The 25,958-nt window shown below is 38.7% G+C and overlaps 1 protein-coding gene across 1 annotated transcript in view; it reads right to left on the bottom strand.

Annotated features, from left to right (window-relative positions):
• Nucleotides 1-25,958, bottom strand: part of LOC139696664 (uncharacterized) — a 248,519-nt gene that overhangs the window by 108,095 nt on the left and 114,466 nt on the right. Inside the window, exon 2 of the mRNA XM_071595476.1 lies at nucleotides 9,125-9,797. Within this exon, the coding sequence (XP_071451577.1) occupies nucleotides 9,125-9,688 (564 nt within the window). The 5' untranslated portion in view covers nucleotides 9,689-9,797. The remainder of the gene's footprint in view (nucleotides 1-9,124; nucleotides 9,798-25,958) is intronic.

Here is a 25,958-nt window from a genome sequence, read left to right as displayed (position 1 = left end):
TTACGGCTGGAATATTATTTGAGTTCATGCTTTTGCTGGAATTTTTTTGAATTAAGCACTCCGAGACTAACAGTGATGTAAAATTTTAGCAAAAGAAATGATGAATTCGATTGTTTCTGGCTCAACTTTGTGTTCTCCATTTAATGAAAAGAAATGATATTTTCATTTTCTTTTCAAATCTTTTTCGAACTATTAAATTTATTTCATTTCGAACCATTTCATTTATCATCAAAAATTTGCTCAATTTTGTCCAAGCCACAAAAAAACAGTCGAATGTAATGATTAAGGTCTAGTGTTTTACTTTCCTGAACGATATTGCACTGGATTAAGTTATTACTATTATTCTTTGAATGCGTTTATAATCATACGCAATGGATTTTACCGATGAGAAATAATTATGAAAGAGGCGAAATAGGAAGTTGAAACAGACTATTTTACCTAGACCTTTACCGATTATGGAATCGTCGTATATATACGAGGGTCATCCGGAAAGTAGTACCCGTTCGTGCCGCATGAAGTGCTGACGACGCGAGTAGCCGCTGGACGAGGTCAGATAGCTTCAGTGGCTTGTCTGCCTTCTCTGAGCCAAGTTGCGTGACGCTAGCATTGCCTGTGTTGTTTCTGTGATTGTTTACAATGTTTAAAAAAATTGAGAACGCCGCCAGTTGTGAAGTGAGGGCAGTGATTAAATTCCTCAATGCAAGAAACGTTCGCCCATGTGATATTCATCGCCAATTAAAGGAGGTGTATGGAGACAGTGTAATGGACGAGTCGTCTGTTCGGCGGTGGTGTCGCAACTTCAACATGGGGAGGGGGAACACACACGACGATGAGCGTTCGGAGAGACCGTCTGTCATTACAGACCAACTGGTGAGCTCAGTTGACGAATTCGTGAGGAACGATCGGCGCGTCACAATTGATGACATCTGTGAGCATTTTCCCAATGTTTCTCGAACAATTGTTCATGAAATTGTTAAACACCATCTGCATTATGCAAAAATTTGTGCAAGATGGGTCCCTCGCGTATCTCAATGAGCTGGCGGCGAAGGACTATGCAGCAGGAATACAGAAACTTGTCACACGTTATGACAAATGCCTTAATTTGCTTGGAGATTATGTTGAGAAGTAGTTTAAAGTATCCTCTTTCAAATAAAATTTTTTATGTTTGTTAATATTTACTTTTGTGTCTTTAATTCACGAACGGGTACTACTTTCCGGATGACCCTCGTATGAGCTGAATTCTTCTATCCAACCGCAAAGGATGCCAATAATATCATTAGGTTCAAAGAGAAATTACACTAAGACTTCCAGTGTTGGCTTTTACTCTTACAAACAGCATTTAGAATGACTACTATTTACCAAAACTTTTAATCATGCCCCTTCCATATTGACAAATACGTAGACGCATGTTAAAACTCTCTTCTAATCAAAATGAAAACTTAATTACATCAACAACAGTTTACATAGTTCGTTCCGAATTCCATTCTATTGATTGGGCGTAATCTATCCAGGCATTTTATTAAAAAAACTACGAGGGTCATCCGGAAAGTAGTACCCGTTCGTGAAATAAAGACACAAAAGTAAATATTAACAAACATAAAAAATTTTATTTGAAAGAGGATACTTTAAACTACTTCTCAACATAATCTCCAAGCAAATTAAGGCATTTGTCATAACGTGTGACAAGTTTCTGTATTCCTGCTGCATAGTCCTTCGCCGCCAGCTCATTGAGATACGCGAGGGACCCATCTTGCACAAATTTTTGCATAATGCAGATGGTGTTTAACAATTTCATGAACAATTGTTCGAGAAACATTGGGAAAATGCTCACAGATGTCATCAATTGTGACGCGCCGATCGTTCCTCACGAATTCGTCAACTGAGCTCACCAGTTGGTCTGTAATGACAGACGGTCTCTCCGAACGCTCATCGTCGTGTGTGTTCCCCCTCCCCATGTTGAAGTTGCGACACCACCGCCGAACAGACGACTCGTCCATTACACTGTCTCCATACACCTCCTTTAATTGGCGATGAATATCACATGGGCGAACGTTTCTTGCATTGAGGAATTTAATCACTGCCCTCACTTCACAACTGGCGGCGTTCTCAATTTTTTTAAACATTGTAAACAATCACAGAAACAACACAGGCAATGCTAGCGTCACGCAACTTGGCTCAGAGAAGGCAGACAAGCCACTGAAGCTATCTGACCTCGTCCAGCGGCTACTCGCGTCGTCAGCACTTCATGCGGCAGAACGGGTACTACTTTCCGGATGACCCTCGTAAATTACAATCACCATTAAATTAAATACCAAAGCCGTGAGGCTATTACAATGCACATGATGGTCAGAAAACTTCTAATACCGTCGCATATGTACATTTATCATTCAAATAAAATCCTGCAAAACAAAACTTTCCCCTTTAAAAATTAAAGTTTATGCCATAAATCCTACATTTGATTTATTTGCTGTTTTAGCTATGTCATAACACCGTTCTGTTTGCTAAAACTCGATATTCGTAGGATATATAGATGGAACTGTATCGTGATTTTATGAGTAATAAATAGTATTGTGAAAAGGATGGACTGAACAAGGAACATATAGGTTAGCTAATAATACATTAATAAATAAAACGAATAGACAGAACTTTCGTGATTTTCGATTCACACCGTCGAAATACCTTGGAAAGGAAATGTCTTTTACTATCAATACAAATTTAATGAAGAATCCTTTCTCGTTGGACGGGAATCAGCGACTGCCAATGCATAAATATTCCCACCACGCAGCTGTCTTGAAGGACGGAAAACAGATTCACATATTATTCAAAAGAGAAAAAAATCTGATTTTCGTCTTATTCAGGACCCTGTCACCGACGGCCATTATTCTTTTTACTTTTATTTCACTTACACTCCCTCCGAAGCTTTTTAAACGTATTATTTAGGTTTTAATAACTTTAATTTTGTGTTTAGCTTCGAAATAAATTTTAATTTCTCCCAAAGAATTACTTGAAATCATCATTAATTACTTCGTCATGAGAATAAAAGAAATCAGAAAGTAGAACTTTGTAAGTTCCACTGAAATTTATTAAAATTACTGGTTCCGTCGAACAGCCTTACGGAGAAATTGAGCTGAGTACCAAAGTATTAAAAAAATTAAACTTGTTTCGATTTGTATTTTGGCGATATTTGTCTTCCAGCTCTAAACATCTAGATAAGAAATAATTTTTCTAGAACTTTTGCATTATTGCTTCAATCTCCAAAAATGTGTTTTCTCTAGCGCATATATTTTTGTTGAAGGAAAGGAAATAAATACTTTCCTTCAAAGATGGTCATGACCACAGTTTCTTTCTTTTTGTGAAAATATAAACATTCTAGTGCTACCAATCCAATGTGCGCTTGTGAAATATTTAGTCCTCAAGAGTTTCATTTGGTTATAATTTCGGGAAAACTTTTGGGACATGAAAAAAATATTTTGAAATGTTTTTCGTCAAATTTGGATTCCTAATCGTTTTTCACTGCGAAACGTGTTTCAATGTTCACGCCAATTTCAAAACGCGCCAAAAAGTGTACTTTTTTCAGTTTCTAGTGAATTAAATTAAACTTTTACCTAGTATTTCCTTTGTAATTAAGTTCACTATTCAATCTGAGCCAAACAATTAATTCATCCTGAACGCAATTCTAAACTCGTCGCACGCCTGATTTGTGTACTTCAGGGACACCTTTTCGGCTACTGAACATAGCTAAGTACAAATAACTAGGGGTCTTGCAATCACGAAATAAAATATTAGATAAACGCACAGTGGAAAACGTCCTCGTAAGATCCACAAAAATGTAGAACAGGAACATAGCTTTAAGGGACATTTTTAAAATTCAATTTGAACGAAAACTGCATTCAGCATGTTTTGTGGCACTATCAATTCCCTTAATGGAATTATTCTGAATAATGAGAGCCCCCACATACTATTAAAAAAAACTAACTTCTTTAAAAACTCTCCTTGGTTGAATTTTCGAATGGATACTTACCACGCTCAAACTTACTGATTTATTATTACTCGAGGTTAGCAATGCCAAATTGTAAACTGATATTAATCAAATATTTACCCTCGTCAACCATTTCCTCTTCCAAGTTTAGGTCGTTTCGTTCTGTCTCGATGAGCAACTCCTCCTTGAATTATACTATTCTAGAAATGTCCGCGGACGTGAATTTCGTGGCCAAAATTAAGTATGACGTCTGATCCCTTCGAAACTGTAACCTGAAAGTCATGACTGAGACTTTTTACGGGCGCATCTCTTCGTCTACCGGCTATTCAATTGCATCGCGGTCGCATTTCGAAGGCTTTCTTTTGTCGTTCCGTCCACCAATCGCCTTGGAAAACTACGTTGCTGGCATCTGGCACGGGTTCAACATCCCAAACGAAGCTGTGGTTTCCATTTTTTTTTATTTAGTGAAACTCTGGCTGAAACTTCCCCGACGTTTACGTTCTTCTTCTTTTTATGCCTATGTTTTAATTACTATATGCCCTTTTTCGTTGAGTTTTACTTTTTCTCGCGTGCAGGCAATTGTTTTTTTACTTGTCATTTCGGTCTTTGGGACTTTTCAGCACCTCATTTAATTCAGTGCCAAGTCCAGTTTTACTCTTCCAAAGGAAAGTAACGAACTACCTCCTTTTTGTTTGCTATAATCCAGGGTGAATAAAACCTTCTGGCCACTGTGACGTGGCATCCATAATAAATTTAAAAAAATAGTTCTTGGAATAGCTCCGGGTCTTCTAAGCATAGAAATGAAAGGCAATGAGATCATAAATACCAGAAGTCGTAAATTGATTCTTAAAATAGTCTTGCAAATAGTTTATTTGTTAACTAAAACACAAGATGTGCTTTTTATTGATTGTTTTAATTTCCATCAATTGTGATTTCATATCATCGTGACTTAGGGCCTCAGATATTGCTATGATTGCTTTTGTTCAAGTTTAAACTCATGTGATGCAATGACTCACAATCAAGAGAATTAAAATGATGAAATTACATCTCAATGAGTAATCGTTGACAATTAGAAAGTAAAAATCTTGACTAAATGCAAAATATTAAAGATTTTTATATCTCAGCTAATAATTAGCGGGACTAGTGAAAATGTGGGTTAACTTACGATACATAGCCATTTTATGAAGAAGGTTAACATTTTTTATCAAATATTTTTATTTCATATGGTAATTCTTTTGTTATCCCGTCCCTACCATTTGGTTACAATGGCAATTTGACGTCATTACACAATTAACTTAAATTCATAAATATTATATATTATTGAGCAAAACCTCAAATTAGAAATTTTGTGTGATTTCCAATTGAATAAATGCTAGATAAAGGCAGACATTGTAAATTAATGATTACGATTGTCAGTGGGTAGCATGAAATCATTTTCTAAGCGTCTGAAATCCTCATTTCGGTTCCGTCGCCAAGATGACCTTCCTCAAACACTTAATATCCTGTCACAATCATGATTTAACCATTAATCCATGTCTTCCTTTAAGAACTAGGCCAGTGTCAGCAAGGCTCAGCTGGTTGGCCATTTACCAGCATTTGTAGTTTTATTGCGTTCATAGCTGTCAACGGGCTTAACCGATATCTTACCGCCCATCCATTTTTATCATGAATTATGAAGCACGTTGAACGGCCTTTAAGCAATGATATGGTTAATCTCTCTCCGGTGAAATCTGCTAAGGTTATTCGGGCGTTTTTAGTTCCTTGCATGTTGATTTGGAGTTTAAAACTATTTCTTCTGGGGTTGTGTTTAGGTATATTACGCAATGAAATATAAAAGCATGATAAATATCGGAAAAATCCATCAAACGCCGAGGACTATTTTAACCTAGTGGAAAAAAATCGCGCATACCAGCTTAAATGTAAGTTCTCCTTTCGGATGCAATTTGCAGAATAAAGTGGCTTGGAAGATACTACCAGATCATTATTCAAATACGCACATATTATTAGCGTATAAACTAAGATGTCTTTTCGAAATTCGTAAAAATATCCGCATTGAGGAGAGAATTTAAGTTACTTTTTGTCTGAAGCATTCCTAATAGGATTTGTATACTACACGGAAAAAATGTAAAAGTTCGTACTTTCTTTTAAGCAATGAAATATTAAAATTGGAATCAGAGATACGAATTAAATTAAATAACCAAGCTTTTTCTTCCGTTCTCTTCAGCTCTGAAAGGAATTCTCTCCTCCAATTACCTACCCCAACGCTGACCTGATTGCCGAACTTACTGCACATGAAACAACATCTCATGTCGAGTCTCCTCTCTTAAACCAATCTCGACTTCGACAGCCTCTCCCTCGCCCAATGATTTATGTCTCTCTTTATGCACTTCGCATCCACAATTTCCGCATACTTAAATAACGCCACCAAGACCCGCATCATTGCGAGTGATATTGAAAAGTGGGAATCTTAAGTCTGTTTTATAATGATGTGGTCTAGAATACAACGACGTCAGTCATCGGGTGCACTTCCCCAAATTATTTCGTGGAATTCCCCAATCCCAGAGTTACTTTTTTTTTAATGATGAGAGATTTATCGTGTACAGAAATTTTCCGTAGCATGAGTTTTTCAAGTGAATAATTTGTCCTTTATGGGATTGTACACTGCCTATTTTCGTTTCAAAAATAATTTCTTTTATTCCGCAACCTAAAAAGAAACATATCAGATGACATTTTGTCAAGTGAAGTGACTAATATTTGTGTGGACATTTGCTTAATTCAGGAGGTATCAGCAAGATCAACATTTTACGGGAAAAAGACGAACGAGGGGAAGATATCAATAAATTACCCAATGTGTCTGATGTGTGTACGTAGGCCTGCGTGTGTGTGAAATGCAATTCCATTGCTATTTTTTTCGAATCGAGTGTATGGTTAGAGACATCAGATTAAAAATAAGTTCCTCATTTGTAGGCTTCCAAGTTTGAGGGACAGTTTTGAATAAGAACAAATCACTTTAAATGTGTCAGAGTGAAGGTGGAAGAATATGGATGAAAAAAATGTTACTTAGGAAGTTATTTAGGGATAGCCATTCATGCCAGAAAGCGATAAAACAAGGATCAGAAATCAACGATAAAACAGGGATAGGTAGGCAGAGGATACGTATGTATTTGAGATTATGTGGTTAGCTTACATGAGGGATTAAACACCAAAAAGTATAAGAGTTTGCGTTGCTGAAAAGTTGCGTTTAGATGGAGACCTATGGACTGCTTAGACCCCGCACAAAATAGCAGAAGCGAAAAAAAAATATGTTGATAATTCTAGACTCACCCCTTTGATATCGAGCAATGGAAAATTAGTATTTAGGTTAACAATACATATTTTCATTTGTAAGCCAAATAAAAAAATCCGATAAAACGATATCAAACAACACAACACGCTTTCTCCTGGAGGGATTCCAGCATATTGTTTCTACCCTTAGGTTGATTGACAACTGCGCTACACTCCGGGCTACTCGTCCGACTCGTTAAACTTGATCTGCGGTATTATACGTTTGACAGCTCTGCCGGAGAACCTTCGCTTTGTGCCCCTTCTGTTATGAATGTCCCGACCGTGGTGAAAGTCACTCTTTTCAATATTATCTCCTCAATTTGTTCTCCGCTAGAAACATTTGTTAGGTAATACCATACTTTTCTTTATATTTTAACTAGGAGCCAAATGGTTGGAGAGGCTTTTTAGCTCACCCCTCTGAAAATCTCTGGTGTACTGGTTTGATGTATTTAAAATCAGGTTGTTATAACGATTATAAGACCTTTTAGAATTTTAAAGCGCTTTGAAGGCCCTGTTTTGAAGCGTAATTTTATCTGTAAAAATACTTAGTCGATACAATGTGATTTGAAATGCAATATACGGCTGAAGAGCAATTCGTCAATTGTATACTTTTTATATTTTTTGTGTTCAAAGGCTACATAGGTTACGATTTATGAAATTTGGCCCACGTGTAAGGATAATCATTAAATTACTACATTAAAATTAAATAAATACGAAAATAGTTTAGAATATTCCAACGTAAAGAAGTTTTGTGGCAATACGGCTAGTCACTATGATAAAAAGCGGACCTTTTGCATGTTAAGTATTGAAATGTCATATTGGGACATTATTAACTCTAGGATAACCGTGGGGTTTCCCAGCTACTCACACTCTAGAACTCTTTTGAGGATGGACTGGATGAATAAGCCTACAAAATTGATTTGCGACGTGGGCGGTGTCACTCGGCTCTCCTGGTCTAGGCATTCAGCGGTATAGGCTGAACGTTATCATGAAAATGTCTACTATATTGACTCGATTTTTATATGCTATTATTTAACCCATCTCACAAGATACGAGGCAAGATGTAATTGCTCGAAAACTGCTATATTATAGAACGTAGTAAGTTGATGACCATTTCTAAATCATTTTTGTTGGAACTCCGTTGTGTTCTATGTATTTCTAAATGTATTTTTATAGCTTTATAATATAGAATATTCTGCATAAGATATTGGCAATAGTATGGGAGTTTTAGGGTCTAAAATTCAGACTCAAGGTATGAGGACATAAAATCTCGAGAAGAAAATAATCTATTTCTAGATGGATGAAAAGAAAAATGAGATCTCATATTTAGATAGATATTTCATCCTTCGGTGTTGTGCGCCATTAAGTTTCTGACTTGTCCAGGAAATTGAATAATATCATACCTTTTGATAATTTATTCGGTTGATAAATAATTATGAACATTTACTCTCATATTCTAGCAGTTTATAGGAAAGGCGAGATAATACTGAAGATGTAGCAATGAAATACTTGGATAATTAGTAGCAGGTAGGGATTTTGGAGTGGACCGAGCGTGGAGAGAAATTTAGGGGGTGACATCCTAATGCCGGGAATCGAACCCAGAGTCTCAACGTTGACATTTAATACACGGTACTTATACAATCCCCTCCGGCATTCATCTTGAAAACAAAATCGGACCTTTATTCATTCATTCATCACCACCAAGCCTGATACTTTGGATCAGGACGTCGCCCCACTAGATTCACCGTTCCCGGTTCGATCGCCCCCGAGGGTCAGGCGTGGGGTCGAAGACCGGGGGGAAGGGGGGCGGCGAACACTCACCTCGTGTCGAACCCCTCCCACGTTGATTCGGACCCTCCTGCTGGACGCCTTGCTCCGCATGATGGCGAACGGTTCCGGGGGCGGAGGGGGCGGCGGGAGAGACGAGGCCGACCTGTGGTGGGGCTGGTTGGAGCGGAGGGGCCCCGCGAGCGCCGTGGACCCGGCCGGAGGCGGCAGGGCGGCGGCGATCGGCAGGGCGAGCGGGAGAGGGAGCTGCGGGGGGACGTTGGGGGGCTGCACGGGGTAAGGGGTGAGAGGCGCGGCCACGGCAGAGTTGGGGTCCGTCGCGAACCGGAGATGGTGCTGGCGGTAGGCGGCGGCCACGGCGCCGGCGGCGGTCTCCGGGTCGTAGGCGATGTCCGGGATGCCGGGCTCCCAGCGGACACCGCTGAGAGGAGGCTCCCGGGGGCCCATGCCGCTCCCGCCGATGTCCCACCGGACGCCGCCGCCGGCCCCCGAAACAGAGGAGGAGGGCTGGCCGCCCCCGCCGGCGCCATCCCCGGTGGCGCGGCCGCCGACGCCTGTGTCGTGCGGAGCGTCTTCGTCCCGGGGCTCGCAAAGCATCTGCCGGCGGCCCACGTGTCTACGTCCCTCTTGGTTTGGGTTTACCTCATCCCCCGGCCGCACGGAAGCGCCACCATCGCGGCTCAGGGGACACGCAGGACGGCCTCATCTGTGCGGGGGAGGAGAGAGAAAGAGAGGGGAATGGTTATTATGGAGCGGGTCCTTTGAAAAAGCCGTAAGCTAGAGTAGTGAGAGCTAAAAATATAATCGGTTCGGCGGACGCAAGACTCGACTATTTTCACTGGCGAGCAATTTCCTCGGATGGTTGAGTACGTTTGCCAATTACAGTTTTATACGATACCGACCAATGTTGTTTCCATTTGATGCATACTCTCGAAGGTTCATCTATTTACTCATCATAGTCACCTCTCCACCGTGTGGAAGTGCATTAGGAGGTTGTTAGAGCATCAGCCTTTGACTCGATTAAATGCGGAAAACTTTGAATATTTTTTGGAAATTTTCATTCAAGAAATGGCGGAGGGCAATAATACTTAGGAAAATATTTTGGCCTTAGTTTGTTGTAGTAGTGAATTGGAAGATAGTTGAGTAAGTAGATATTCAAATTTATCTGCTGGTAAGCACATATCTCATGCTGTATCGGCGCTCTCAATCTACTGAAACAGTGTGGGATCCTAATGAGTTCCCCTTTTCTTTGAAAATAGTAAATTCAAGTGCCAAGGTTTGTATCCTCCTTGAGCCATTATATCACTAGATAAAATAGGTATAATACCTCTAAAGTCGCCCATCCTTTAAACTAGATATCACATAAATTCAAACAAATTAGGGATCCACTCCGGTGACTACTCTGTACTCTGTAAATTAGTCGCAGTCGCAACAAAACGATATTGCTTTTGGAATAAATAACAAAGTGACAGACAGATTGAGGTGGGGGAAGAAATAGTGTTTTTGTGCTTTTCATAATAAAACCTTACCACTACCGAAACTCTCCCTTGATCGGAACTCAACCACTAACTTTTATGAGCCGATGAATATTGGCAACCGTTCTTTCTGAAAAAGCTCAATAAATTTCACTTACTTTTTTAAATAAATACTTCGAAAGTGAGAAAATTGTTAACAAAAAATCATAGAGACATTATTAAGCAGTCATAAAATAACAAATAACTCGACATTTCTTAGTAAATATGTAATTCTCCCTATTACACACTCACCAGCGCGGAAGCAGGTGAGGATTTTCCAGAGAAAGTTTTCCTTTCCTTCCCATTGACAGTGGAGTGGGCGCGCAGAATTTTTCCTAATTTAAGGATTTAATCATTATTATAACAAGTAATGAAAACCCAACAAACCAGCTGTTCGTTTTTTGTATGAGTCGTGTAATATATTCGAATTTGACTGGTGAAGATCAAATTAAACATTGCATAGCGTGTGTCGGCTTATATTAAAAACTAAGTCGATGTTTATCTAATTTATTATGCGTAAGATATAATTAAAAAACTATCTAAAATCAAAACTAAACAAATAATGATCTAAATTCATCCGATTATATTTTTATTGAACAGGAATAAATCGTGCTCGAAGTTAAAAGTAGTAGTAGTATTTAGTAGGGATATTTGAGATAATTCATTCAAGTTAAATTCAAAGGCGTTTTAGTGAACTACAAATAATGTAAAATGCGTCCTTTCGGTCAGAATATGTAAAAACCTAGTTTGAAAGGAAACCGTCAAAGATTTTTGGTAAAGAGGAATTTATGGAGTAGGTTTGTAACTATGCATGCAACAATTTTTTATTTTTATTTTATCTATTAAGGAAAAGGTAGGAACGCCTTCTGGGCATTATTCATGTCTACAATCTATCTTGGTTGTTTTGACTCCACTCCTGATACCAAGTTAGTCAATTCATCAACACGTCTCATTTTTAAGTACTCTTTTAGAGGTACATGGAAAGTAACTTTTCCCTGGATAGGCGCAGAAAATTTTTAAATTTATTCCTTCTTGTTACATCGTAGGTTCCTGGTCAAAGACTCAGCAACTATTTTAGTCATCAGCTACTTTATTTTCTTCCGCTTCCACAGAAATGGGAAGTAGTTTCAAGGGCTGCGGCTCAAGTTTAACGTATTTCGAATCTGAGCATCTTCCTGCTCATTCAATTAAAATAAAATATTTTGAGTTTTTTTGAATAAATCAAACATAAAATGCATGGAAGTACAAATATGTCATTCTAGACGTTAGTGAGCATATAACCAGCGTTGTATAAATAAATATTACTCGAGTTAGAATACATATGCAGACTAGAGGACATTAAGCTGCGTTTTGAAGACTTATCTAAAGATATAATACGGGCTGTTCAATAAGACTGATCATAAATAAATAAATCGCATAATTTATCGTGAAAAAATTTAGTTTTAAAAATTTTTAGCTCATTTTTTTCAATTGTGTGGCAAAATATTCATTATTTAAATACAGAATTGCATCAGTGGAAGCCGTTGCAATTTGTAACATATTCAGTTCGCCAGCAGAAACGATGGAGATACGTAACGCCTGATTTAAATTCAACTTTTAACTGAAAAAGAAACGCCAGCAGATGCCTTTTTAAGGATATATGTGTCCTATGAAGAGTCTGTTATTCTCTATTGAATACCCACAAGGTAGTTTAAGATGTTTAAAGAAAGAATACAATCAATTGTATAGGGTCGTTGGCCCAGAGCTCCTTTTATTGCTCTAACAGCGTTAACCATTAATACCACTGCTGCTATTACGCGAGAATATCGTTGAATAACGTTAACAGCACAATCAATAAAATATTGAAAATTTGATTTGGTATCATCCCAAAGTTGGTGACAGAAAATTACACATGACAATATTGCCCATGGGTTCCGCGAAATTCATCGCAAAATCAAGATTATCTCGTCCAAATCAATATGAAGTGTTTTTCTCATCCTACTCTCCGACTCTCTCCCTACTCCCTATGTCTCTCACTCCAGTGTTATTTTTCTCATTCCCCCAATCCAAAGAAGCACCTTCGTGGAAAGTTTTTCATAATCAGAAGCAGGCGTAGGCGAACTGAGCATGATTCAACTTACGGCGGCTGCTGCTGGCATAATATCGTCAAATGAATGCTACTAGAGTTACATTTACATTACATATTAACCAATAATATAAGATAAAATTAACTTATTTCAAAACACTCCAACTGAGTTAAAATTATGGTTATTCGGTTTGATACCGCCTCATTTAATGCAGGGTAAGCATATGTCCAAGTACAGAGTTCTTATACAACCATATTTTTGGTAGATTGGATTGAGAAATGCATATAATATCCATTAATTATATATATATATATACATATTATGTATATAATATATATACATATTATATATATATACATATTATATATATATATATATATATATATATATATATATATATATATATATATATATATAATGAAATCAATGGCACATATATCCAATACGGGAAATTTTGATCAATCGAGGTATGTCAGTTTTCGTGGAAACGAGAATGGTCGAGCGAACGCCGAATACGCCTGTTTGCTAGAAATTCGTTTTTGCGGAAATACCTGTTACGCGGAAAGGCCTGTCAAAAGGCTACACCAATATGTCACGCTCCTCATTTCTCTCTCTTTTCACTGGAGAACCGTAGGAAAAAGCCTTGAAAATGTGGAAACAAGTCTTTTACTGTCTTTAATGAGTGAAAAACCCCATAGAAGTAAGTCACTTCCAAGCTTTTAATTTTTAACTTGGCTTTTTAAAAATTAAAAATTGCAATTGCTGATAAAAGGAGATAGATAATTGATAATTATTAATACAAGTGCATGTGAACGTGAAGTTTTTGGGGCAGACATTATAGTCAATTATTTTCCTGCAACGTAGACAACCTTTTATGTTGTGTTAGTTGCCTAACTCAAGGGCGGAAGCCAAGTCAATTTAAAGTGGCGGACATAAATGTAACGCTTAGGATTTCATGGCAAGGCTTATAGCAAGTGGGATATCTGTATGCAATTGAATTCATATAGAAATAATAGAAATGATATGCTTGCTAACACTATCCAAGCTATCTTAAAAATAAGAAAGTAGAAGTCCTTACTCACTCTGGCTCACCTGATGATGAAGTTTTACTTCGAAACCCGGGTCATGTGAATAAATCGTTTTCGTGTGGAACTACAAAGTTAGTCCTTTCATTTATTTATAATGAATCGGTTCCATAAAGTTACGCCAGAAACCATTAATTATAGAAGTCCTTATTTAAATGCCTATTTACGTCCCTTACCTTGTTTCCCCTCTTATGTATAAACCTATTATGATATCAGACAGGTTTAGAAAAAAATGAATCTACAAATTTATGTGATAATCAGTTGCCAAAGTATATTTTCTCTAGAGGTATTATGAGAAAAAGAGGTATTTCAAAATTACAAGTAAAGGTAAAATGTTTTTAAGCAAGTAGTAAGGAATAAGTAAGGTATAAATCTCCCGAGTCTTTTATTAATTAATCTCTTTCTCAGAATATTCAACAATAAAAAGGTTTTGACAATAAATACTTTTAGATTCCATGTCTCTAGTTCTTATTGTGGGTACAACGAATATGGCAACAAAAACAGGTTATTCTGTAAATAAACGACGAATCAATGCGCTCCGCTGTAATGCCAGCTTTATTGCCACTAACTTAGCTCACAAGTAAACGGTTACTCCACTCTTGATCCACCTGTTGCTACTCTTTGTAGATAATGAAAGAATTACCGACACCATAATTGTGATAAAATGCAACAGCTTTTTAAACTTTAAATAGAGTTGGCTCACGATTTCAAAGTCACTGAAGATATTATCAATGAATGCCGCTGACGATGTTATTACAGCGCAGAATATACCGCTGCTCGATTAAGTGGCTTGCATTAAAAATTTGAAAATTGTGCTATCCTCATGGAAAACGAACCATTCTCAGTGAAATGTAACCAGCAGCTGCAAAACTAAGCTATAAAGATTGCAGTGGAAATACGCGCTACGAATTCGAATCGTGATTGAAGTCACGGCTAAGTTAATTTCTTTTAAAGAGGCATATTGGCGAAGACATTGCGTTCAATTGTTGTGTTAACATGGGCGAGACTGATGTATTTGCAGGATAATGGAATCGCATGGAAGTCCGATTATAAAAATTCACCTAAGGTATGACTGAAATGAATGGTGCAAACAATTTACTTCACTGGAGCGTAGACTGATTCACAACTAAAATAAATTGAATCCGCTTTATTTGAGACCAATAAGGAACAGTGTATAGGTTTGATAATGATTTATATTTTCAAACATTTAAAAAATTACAATTAAGAACGGTGTTTGAATCTAATCCAGGATAAAATAAATGCCTTTAAAAAATATTCACTTTGATCCGCTATGCCTATTCGAAACATTGAATTTCATTCAAAAAACATAAAAAAATATTGATTATGAGAAAAGTATTTCTCACATGTAGAGCAATGGAGCTCATTTGAGCATGTTCCACGCCAAATACCTCGTGCGGTGCACATTTGATGCATTGGCGCGTTAACGGCCGAAAGTGGCCCTCCGCCCCTTCTCTCCCCTCCCCCAGCCGGCAGCAGGTGCCAAAGGGTCAGGCCGCCGCCATCGGGTCCAATCGCACGACGGACCGGACGACTCCGGAAAATCCCGGGGAAAATTTTTTGGCTAAAAATCCCACTCCCAGCCCCCTTCCCTCCCTCCACTCCCAGCTCGCCTCGCGCCCCTTCATTAACCCAATTCGGACGGTCCGCCCCCGCAAACTCTCGCCCGAGCGGGGAATCTGCATCTCCCCTCTTCGCCAACCCCCGTCGCTCCCCTCGCCAAGCCATATCCACACTGGTAGCGTCGCTCTCAGTGCCGCTTCGCAATTGTCGCTTCCCGCGCACTATTTCGCTCGCGCCGCCGTCAGGGGTCTCCCCTCAACCTCTCGAGGGAGAGAGAAAGAGAGAGATTAGGGTGGTGGGGGGAGGTTATGACGGGCTTTACGGAGGTATGGGCGAGTGCGCGGGAGTTAGGGGAGAAAGGATTCGGTTCTTATTTTTTTTTAACGGAATACTTCGGAAAGCTGCGAGCAGATTCCTAGCGGCACGAATCTGTCCCAGTTGACTAGGATAGGAAGAAGAAAGTAGCGTTGAATCGGCTGGTGACCTTTAAAGGTGGGGGTAAAAGTGACGTCATATTGACGGTTCAGAATTTTTGCGACGACGGGAAAGATTTCCAATAAGAGAGCGGCCCCCGTATCACGTTGCGCAAACGCGAGTTTCAGAATCCCTTCCCCTGCGTCCCTCCCTTAGCGGAGTAACCCACTCTTCTATTCCTTTCCCACCTAGTTGGATCTAATATAGGGTATGAATGGCTGCCTGAATGGAATATGTTGTTTCTTTGTTTATTTTTGTCGTGAAGCCTAGTCAATTTATGCATAAAAATATGTACCAGTATTAAATATCAATGGGAAGCGTTGTAGGAACCTTTTTACTGCGAATTCATTTTTGTAAAATTAATGAAAGGAGATTTTTTCATTCTAAAGGTCAGATTTGACTGCGTATTTTCCATACAAAAGCTCTATCGGTAGGATAATGATGGCAGCAACCATGATTAGATTTTAATGAGGTTTGACGCATCCGTATTTCATATAGCCGAAGTTGGCATTTCACACAATTTCTTAATACTTGAACCTTTGCTAACATGTCTCTGGAAAATGTAATAGACTCATAAAAAACGCTAGCCTATACTTTCTCAAGCAATAGTAAATTACAAGCGTTATGTCTGAAAAATCTACTTAACGTTTTAACTTGAATGAATGTCTCATGCAGAAAATTAGCTTGAGATTTTAAAGTAGTTAATCTTCAATACTTATAACAAACCTTTTTTAAGTTTTCACAATATTTAGTGCCCTATTAACATTAATTTCACCAGGCTACTTTTATGTTTACTAAGGAAGAAAAAAACAAATGGTTCCCTCGTTTGCATCAAGGATAAATTCTAACTTTACTATCTACATTTGATTGCTCCACCAAAAAAACAATTGCGATGGTAGTGCCTTAAGTAATGCAAGGGCATATTATCAAATCATCCCATAACACCTTCCTCTGTTTTTTGTTGAGAGACAATCAGAATCGTAAGTTACGAGTGGTATTTTTACAAAACTGGAAACGATATTTACGAAACAGACTGCTAGTGATTTAATCGTTATTTCATCACTCTCATTCCTTCGATGAAGTCATTGTGGCATCGTATATGCAGAACAAGTAATGTCAGAGAATTAAATTAATAAGAGAACGGTTTTTCTCTACAGGTGATATTTCAATTGTTAGTGACTATCAATAATCCGATTTCATCATGTAAGTACGATGTTTTCATAAATATAGGATGCTTTTAACTGATGTAAGGTGTTCAATACTTCGTAAGTGGCTTTAAACCCAAATGAATGTACAGCCTAACTGTCGTGCAAGGCAGAACTTTAAATGATTCGGAAGAACGAATGATGAGACACCTCATTACACACATGGTTAATGGTGGTACGCATTTTAGTGCTATTGAAGTAATATTATTGTTTTATTTTCTATATTGGCAAGCGTTATTTCTATTTATCTAAGTCACATGTAATAATTATTTATTATAATTCGCTTATATTATAACATAGTTTGAAAAACTCGTCGCTGAGAAAACTAAACTTCTTTATTACCGCATCGGACCCTTTCCACTGTATATAATCTTTAATATACGGCCATTTAGTAATAACTGTTTCATTAGTATAAATCGATGTTATTAAACTTCTGAAACGCTGTCTTTTAAATAAATTTGGGAAAATCAAACTTTGAACATTTTTTAATTAGAAAACAATCAATAGGTCTTTTTCGAAATAAAAAAATACTCATTCAATTTTTAAATACGCCAATATTTTAGTGATTATAAAAGTATGGTTATAATTGGTTTTCCTATTATTGAGTGTTTTTAAAACTACACTTATCACGAATAGGAATGACTGCAAAAGTCCTCTTCTTGAACTTATGGAAACAGATGAAAGTATTTATAGGAGGGAGCGTCTTTTTCAGCGTAAAAATTTGCAATGTGTAGCTGCCATCATTGTGTTACACAAAGTGCTATTTTCCATTGCCTACATTTTTGATGGTAATATCAATGTGTCACTCGTCGCTAAGCTGAACAGCTTAATGTGAGTATCAGCGAAAGCACATAAATTTTCTTCTAATATCGTCCGGATGATATGACAAGGAAAGGAGATCGTCGTCTCTTCGTAAGAGTTGTATGACGGAATTCACTGCCCCTTTGTGAATAACATGCAATTTTGCCGAATTTTTAAGATGTGTCGCGAAGGAATTCAGAGAATTTAATTAGACTCATCGCAATCTACATAAATAAGGAGCTAAAAATTAGTTGTTTGCGTGCCCTCGCACTGAAAGTCGGTAATTTTCATAACTCAAGCGTGGCAGCGATGACGCCCATATCACATTATCGCGACTGTGTCGGAACAAGGGAGAAGAAATTGCGTATTTTTCAACACGCATCACGCTTTCCCCGTGCAAGCTCACTCCGACTGCGCCCTGAAAAAAACTCCTATTTGCATGTCACTACATATAGCTCGTTTATTCTCAGCTGCAGAGTAATGGTTTTTGTCTTAATTCAAAAAAAAAATCTTGCATCGGAAATTTGCACCGGATGCGTCCAAATTGGAAATCATGGGGAGTGAATTAATTAATTCGATGTGATCCGGAAGTGCTACAAACGTGAATGAAAAATATAAAAAGTAATCAAACTGTTCAGCTCATTGATGGGAGTGTAATAATTGAAACTGTAATTTGAGAAAGGCTTGCACATAACAGTATTTTTCTTTGAACGTTCATAATAATTAAAGGGTAAGATCTAAGTATGTGTTAATCAGTAACATTTTATGAATGGATTGAAATTATTGGGATCGATAACATTTTTAAATGAGACTACCTTACGATCAGGTGCCGAGAGAACTATTCAAAAAGAAAAAAATAAGAAAAAAGTTGGCAAAAAATGGCGCGGGTGTAATATGGCAACGCAATTAATGTAGATGAGAAAAATAAAAAATATATTTGACGGCAGCGACTAACTTTAGTGAGTCGAAGAACAATTAGGTAAGAGTAGGGACGTTCTGCGTCAAATTGTCTACTTGTGGGGTTCTGGTATTATTTGTTACTTACTCTTATTTTTCATTCTATTATTTCAGACCAGAAGTGTGAAAATGTAACTTTTCAAAAAGTAGAAAATTTAAAGTAAGACCGTTTAGGAGAAGTGCATTAAGGAAATCAAATATTGTGACAATGTAAAAAGAGGATAAGGTATACGGAAAGGTGATTCAGTATGGATTTGCTGTGATCATTGGAAAATAAACCAAACAGGAAAAGATAGTTCGACAAAAATTACGTAATCCAAATCAAATATTATCCGAGCTTGTGTTAGAAAAAACTCATCAGGAAGCAACCTTTATCCCCCAATTGCATTTAATTTAACCGCAATTCACAGTTTTAAGTACCCAAGTGCTTGCTCCCACCTACCTTTCTCACACAACTTGCCAAAAAACCTACTCGACTGCGAAATTTCCACAGGGCAAAACTCTTTAGCCGGTCATCGCGTCGGAAAGACCAACCCTTTTTATTGCAGAACCCGATAATGACCAAAATACCTGACCTACCTTCCTACTTTTATTTCCCATGTTAAAAAATATAAATATATTCGAACAGGCTATTCGTCCCGCTATTCCCTCGGATCGAACGCCGTGGTGGCCTCAGTTCTCGTCTACTGTTTCCTGCCTGACCGTTTGAGAGTCGGCTTATCTGCCGTGGCATCGCTCAAAAACTCTTGCTGTTCCCGTGCCCAACTTATTACGGGGGTGACGTCACGGAACGAGGGCATGGACTTGCTCCGAGAAGAGAAGGAGGAGGGAGGAAGGCGGGGGGTGGGGAAGTTTAGGCAAGGCAGCTCCACCCCCGCGTCAGGAGGAGGGGAAACCGAATGCTTTATCGACTACACTGCTCACCCTGCCTCCCGGTTTCCCGTCCGTGACCCCCCTCCCCATACCCTGGCTCGACTCCTTTCCCTCATACGCCCCCGCCCACGCTCTCATAAATATCGGGGATGGAGAGAAGCGGGGGGGGGGGTAGGGCACGTGGCGCATCCATACATCACCCCGGAGGCTTCCGTAGCTTTGTTCCCCGCGTGCCGACCCCCTCTAAGGTCCAGTCCACGAAACCACATCACCCCGGTCCCTCGCCCGTCCACCAAGAGAGAGAGACCTCCCATTTCCTCCCACTCACCGAACCTTAAGAAAGAGTAGTCCCCTATCGCCCAACCGTGGCCTTCCCACGTACCCGTCGTCCTTTCCGAAAAAAATGTAAAAAAATATGAGGGAAAACTTGCATCCCACCACTCCTCCGTCCTCTACCAGATCCCTCTCCCCTAACCCTTCCCCCCTCTCTCAATACCTTCGAACCCTGTCTCCTGCCTCACCCTTCCCAACTCTCTTCGTCCTCCATTTTCGTGCGACACGCCAAAGTCCACTCCAGTATTGCCGTTGCGTGAACTGGCTGCGGAGTGTCCTTCACAGCTCGCGGTCACCGCGCCCAGAGAGCGAGAGAGAGAGAGAGGTGGGGTTGGGTGCAGAGGGAGTGTGGGTGGAAGGGGAGACGAGCCACAACACCCCCTTTCCTCCCTCAGCCACCCCACCACGCGATCGATTGGCCAAGCGGACACGATTCGAATGCGAATCCTTAAAACTCGCGACGGCATTCAAAACTTCTTAGCGCGGAGCCAACACTAACCTCACACCAATCCGACCGCTTTTCCACCCACCCAAACCACTATGACTTCATCCTCCCATCCGAGCCCGATTCAGGTTCCCCACCGCGTGTTGGGATTCCCCCTCGGATTGGCTTGCTCTTGTCTCCCTAGCAAATTCATCACAATCCTGCAGACATTTCCGTCACGCGGGTTTTCTTCCGGTCTCTCCCTTTAGTTTACATCGTTGTTTTGCTTGCCGGCGTGAATTTAATTCCAGTTGTCATTTCGCCGGAATTGAAAATAAAATATTTTTCTTGTGCTACCCCGCTTTGAGGCATTGTCATATTGGTAGGACTTACTTTGATTTATTTATATCCAGCCGAATGCTGTGGTGAGGACTGTGAGGCTTGGTAATCCAAAGAGCGCTGGTTGGAATCCCACCCCAGGCATAGATGTTGCGTGCCCATGATACCTAAGATTAGCCACTTGGGCTAGTCGGTTAGTTTAAAACCTGAGCCGTTTGAGCATCTCAAGCCGAATTATAATACTACTTACTGATGGTGTAATTTGTATGATGTGAACATTGGAGGTGTGCGATCATTAGCTAAATTTGTGACGTGCGAAGTAATTAGGGCTCGCATCTATTTATTTGGTAGTTTAGCTAGAGAAGGCTGGATTGTTACTTAAGAGTTGCAATTAACCTAAAGATAAGGTGTCGGAAAGAGCACAATATATCTGGAAACACCCTAATCGGGGATTGGGGTGGGAGGAGAGTTGAATGGCTCTACTCAAAGCTCCACATTAAAGAGCAAATTACCACTGGACCGTATCCTGGAATTGAGCCCAGATATTCATGTGAAAAAGTAATAAAATGGTCAATAGCTTCCGTATTCATCTCCGTTCACTACCTTATAGCGATGTTTGAATTTTCGGTATCAAGTGCAGAAAAGCAAAAAAAATACGCTTTCAAAAAGAAGAAAAATAATTCCGATTACAGTGCTATTGTTATCATTAATGTGCTAAACATTGTCGATTCATTCTTCTCTTATAATCACTAAATTGGTAAAAATGGTAGCATGTAGTAACAATTGTGGGACCGTATTCATCTCTAAGTATACTAAAATTAAAACTTAAGGAAATTTGGTAATATATCATGCATTGTATAGCCGTAATAAAGTGGTAATTAAGACGATCAGGAATGAAAATATTAGTTATAGCCGTTAATATATATATAAGTTATTAAAACACCCTTCACATGACACCCTTCTTTATCTTACGTATCTGTTATTTGTATTTTTCAACTTTTTGGAATAAAAAGTAATGATTAATTATGCTGTTGCTTGTGTAAGTACTTGTGCACATGGGGATATTGAAATTACATACATGTGCTATCATTCAAACGAGTATAATAAATGATTCAGCTGTGATGTTACAGTAGAAATGGATACACTAGAGTTTCTGTTGTTTCATATTCGTTAAGATGTCAAACAATTACGGAAAGTGCTTAAAAGCGTTCACTTACTCCGAAGGGAGCCTTAAAACGAAGTTACAATAAGTTTCAAGAAATTATAGATTTAGAATGAAAAGCAAAATCCTAGCAAATATTTTACTATCCAACATGTTTGCCTACGACAATACGTAGGGTTCACCGGTACTTGAAGGAGTCTTGGAAAATGGCAAATATACGATGGGACATGTCCGTCAGGTTTCATTGGTTTACTTGCCTGTCGCCCGTCAGAAATTTAGGAGGGAGCATGACAACGACACTTAAAATGGCACATACGTATATTTACTTGAGTGCCACTGTAATACCTGTCAATAGAGGAGTGACATTTCTATATATTTATATCTCTTCTGTAGAATAGCCAGGTGCGGTGAGTTATGGGAAGAGATCCAAAAAATGCGTCGATGACAAGTGGACCATATCCGTTATCTGTCAGTCCCGTGGAGCCTTGTATGGTATGCAGTAGAGGCCGATTCAAAAGCTCAATAATATTTTATTTGATTGGACGGGCAAAAGGACAATTTTGCAGTGTTGAAACTGATTTTTATGAAATCCTCTGTGATAAATGGCGTCCTCAAACTTTAGGCATTCGAACCAAATTGAAATTTGGATCAACTGGAAAACCCACAGTCAACCAAACTGAGTCAACCCACGCCTTTATTTGCTACTCATTAGGATATTCAGCGGAGCCCATAAGCATTAAAAAGTGCGACATTATGCTTGAAAATCAATCAAAACAGCCTCGCACAGTACCCAGTTTGAAATAATGCTAGCACTACATACAGTATCCATGCCAATGTTCATATCTGGCTTTAAATTAAAAGAAGAATCAGTCTTGCATAGTGTTAGAATATTCCGGGGTTGATAAATTCAAAGTCAATTAAAAATATTTCTATAGGCCTTAATGAATTAAATCTTTATTTGTAATTTAGAGCTCATTTAAGGCTTTCTCTTAAGGTATACGTTATGCTTTGAGGAAGAGATTTCTTATTTTAAGATGATATCTGTATAATTCATAGAGAGTGGAGAGAGTAAGGAAACTTCATTTTACGATTTACTATAATAATGAAATCAACTGGAAATAAAAAAAAATAGATAGAAATTTCCAGTAATAGTTTACATCGAGCATTCGGAAGTTTTGAGGTTTCCTAATATTTGATAATCAAGTAATAGTATTCTGAAATTATTATTAAATACGTTTATTTATAGGCGTTTTATAGTGTTTGTTATATCTCTTAAAATGTAAATTATGCGAATAAAAATTTATGAGGACTCTTATAGAAGTGTAATCGTCTTTTATAGAAAAAACAGAAATTAAAATACTGGAAATTATTAGTTTGAACCTCTAATGAAGAAAGGCAATACAATCAAATTGGTTTAAATTATGTTGGAATGGTCTGTATAATCGACGAAATTAAAGTAATACCATTGCATCGATGCGTTTACAAACACGTTAATAACTGGCTACGAAAGACATTGAGCAATGAGTCATATTTTTTGTCATAGAAGCAAATTCTCTTCATGAGAAAAATTGAAAAAAAATTTGATTTTTGAAATATAGTCTCGGTGAGTCTAAATTCCAGCTTAAACCAACCGCTCGAAGAGTTCATTTATCACAATCTGTAAATAAGACTAACAGTTCCAAAGAAACTGCGGGAGATGCCGCAACAGTAACTGTACGGTATTTCGTCACAACATCTAGTTCCTTTAAAAGCCCCAAAATTTCAGAGTTTAAGAGGACGCCTCGGTAGCTTAAGTGGCTAAAGCACTCGACCGGATATCGAGGGATCTGGGTGCGAGTCCCAGTCAAGGCGAATGATTTTTACACTCTGAAATTGTTGCATTGAAAGACTAACAGTATTGAGTTACGTGGTGTATGATTCAATTATTTTTCTCTCTATTCATTGGTAGTTGACCATAATCGTGCGAAACCATAGCTGCCCCGTAACTCCTCAGTCACATAGACATTTAGCGATAATACACTCGAAGGAAATTGTGCAACAAAAAATGGGTTATAATACCCGTGCTAAATTCATGAAATGATGTTGTTAATTAAAACCACCTCTTGTCTATCTAGGCCGAGAGTGTCACGTGATAGGTCACTGGGGAATGATCCCCTAAAAGGCGATCGAAGGAGTCGAAGAATGTCATCCGCTTCATTAGTATATAGCCACTGCCGACGAGGTTGTCATCACGCGAACATGCATTATTGTTCCATAGAGAATATTTTTGATATTCTCTAGCCCCCTTATCCTGCGCCACACCGAGTGACGAAAGATTATTACATGGGGTTTTCCACGACTCCTGAACCAGGGTCCCAGGCGGATCGGAGTCCTTTAAGCTTTCCCATTCTCCGATCCACACGCTCCCCCTTCCGTTGGGGAGCTTGACTCTGCGAAGGTGGAGACCTTCGACCCATAATTCTCTAGGCCCCCCTCCCAATAAACCCGCTGGGCTCTCAATTTCTCCCTCCACTGTGCCGTCCTTCACCTCCCCTTCCTCGCAGTGCCACCCCGCAGTCCATTTCTCATTCTTCTCACACTTCTTGAAAAGCAATTTCTCCCTGCCGCTTGCGGTTCCACCACGGCGGCAACCTGGGCGCATCTGATAAGATGGCCAGCCCCTTTAAAGTACACCGAGGCATGTCCACCGGTGTCGACGTGCTTAATAAATGTACGGAGGTATGATAATGGCGTATAATCCACTGCTTCATGCAGTTTAAAATCACATTACTAATTGCTAACGAAATAAATGGAACAATGAGTGATGTATTTTTTGTTCCGTAAAAGCCAATACTCATCATGAGGAAAGTTGAAAAAGAAGTTTGATTTTGAAATATGACCTCGGTGGGTCTTAAATTCCAACATAAAACCAACCGCATTAATCACGATTGCCATCTATATTTGAACGCCTCCTTTAAAGCCACCGTCTATATGTGACGGAAATTTTGCTATTGACCTAAATATTGGATGAAGCATTCACACGCGATGGTTACATTCCATCCTATGTTTTTAGTAGCATAACTTCAAGGAATGTGAATTATTACAGGAAAGGGGTACGTTTTAATGCTTCTCCTGAGCTCTGAGGAGAGGAAATGTCACCTGGAGGAATATATTAATGAAGGTCCAAAGAAGGCACTAGCGTTAAATGAATTAATTGAGAACTGCCTCAAGAGAAGGAAAATATTAATTTCAATGAAATTCGTGTTTTGGAATGACATAGGCTAACTAGAAGTGACTCTGCGTCAGCATGTTTTCCAATTTAGATAAAAATACATTATTCAACACGAAGGCTGTTTTTTAGGTGGAGATCTTCTAATACTAAGCTTCACAGGGAATGGATTTAGCACATCAGGATGGAAGGTCTAAACTTAAAAAAACCCTGCGCCGTCCGTCGTTTCCCAGGAGGAGCTGGTAACCAAAAAATGATAGTTTGGGTGTCAAGCTCAAGTTTCTCGGAATCCGGAATCAAACCCAAGCCACCAGTCATACCAGTTTATCCCTGTCTCTACTCTCTGAAAAATGCCACTCTCCTCTTTAGAGGATATCGGAATTATAATGTTGTAGGAATTGTCTATAAAACTGTCATGACTTAGTGCTTAAAAAAAGGAATGAAGGATTAGGAAATTACTTACTAAATAGCTTTCGCATTTATGAAACATTTTGTTTATATTGGGAGTGGTTATTGATTCGAATTAGAATAGAGGGCATATTAATTCAAAACAATCTTTTATGTACTATGCGAGTATTATATAATACACGAAATGTTTCGAAGTACAGAGTAGTGAATGTAAAGTGCTAAATAACATATCATTTGATAAACTAGCGTATATTCTCGGAATGCCTTGCCTTCATTAATTCATTAATTTACTGTGAGCGATGATGTTGGACCAAATGAAGGTGGAAACGTATTTATGTTACCATAGTTATAAATGCTGAATTTTTTGTGATGTGACAACTATAGACGACGGCTGCAATGCTATCTAAGTCTATTTATTCATCTCTTCTACCTTAGTG

The sequence above is a fragment of the Hetaerina americana genome, unplaced genomic scaffold, assembly GCF_022747635.1.
Source record: "Hetaerina americana unplaced genomic scaffold, ioHetAmer1.1.p SCAF_7, whole genome shotgun sequence".
Lineage (NCBI taxonomy): Eukaryota > Metazoa > Arthropoda > Insecta > Odonata > Calopterygidae > Hetaerina > Hetaerina americana.
The sequence above is the reverse complement of the archived record's forward strand: the minus strand, read 5'-3'. Positions and strand labels throughout refer to the sequence as shown.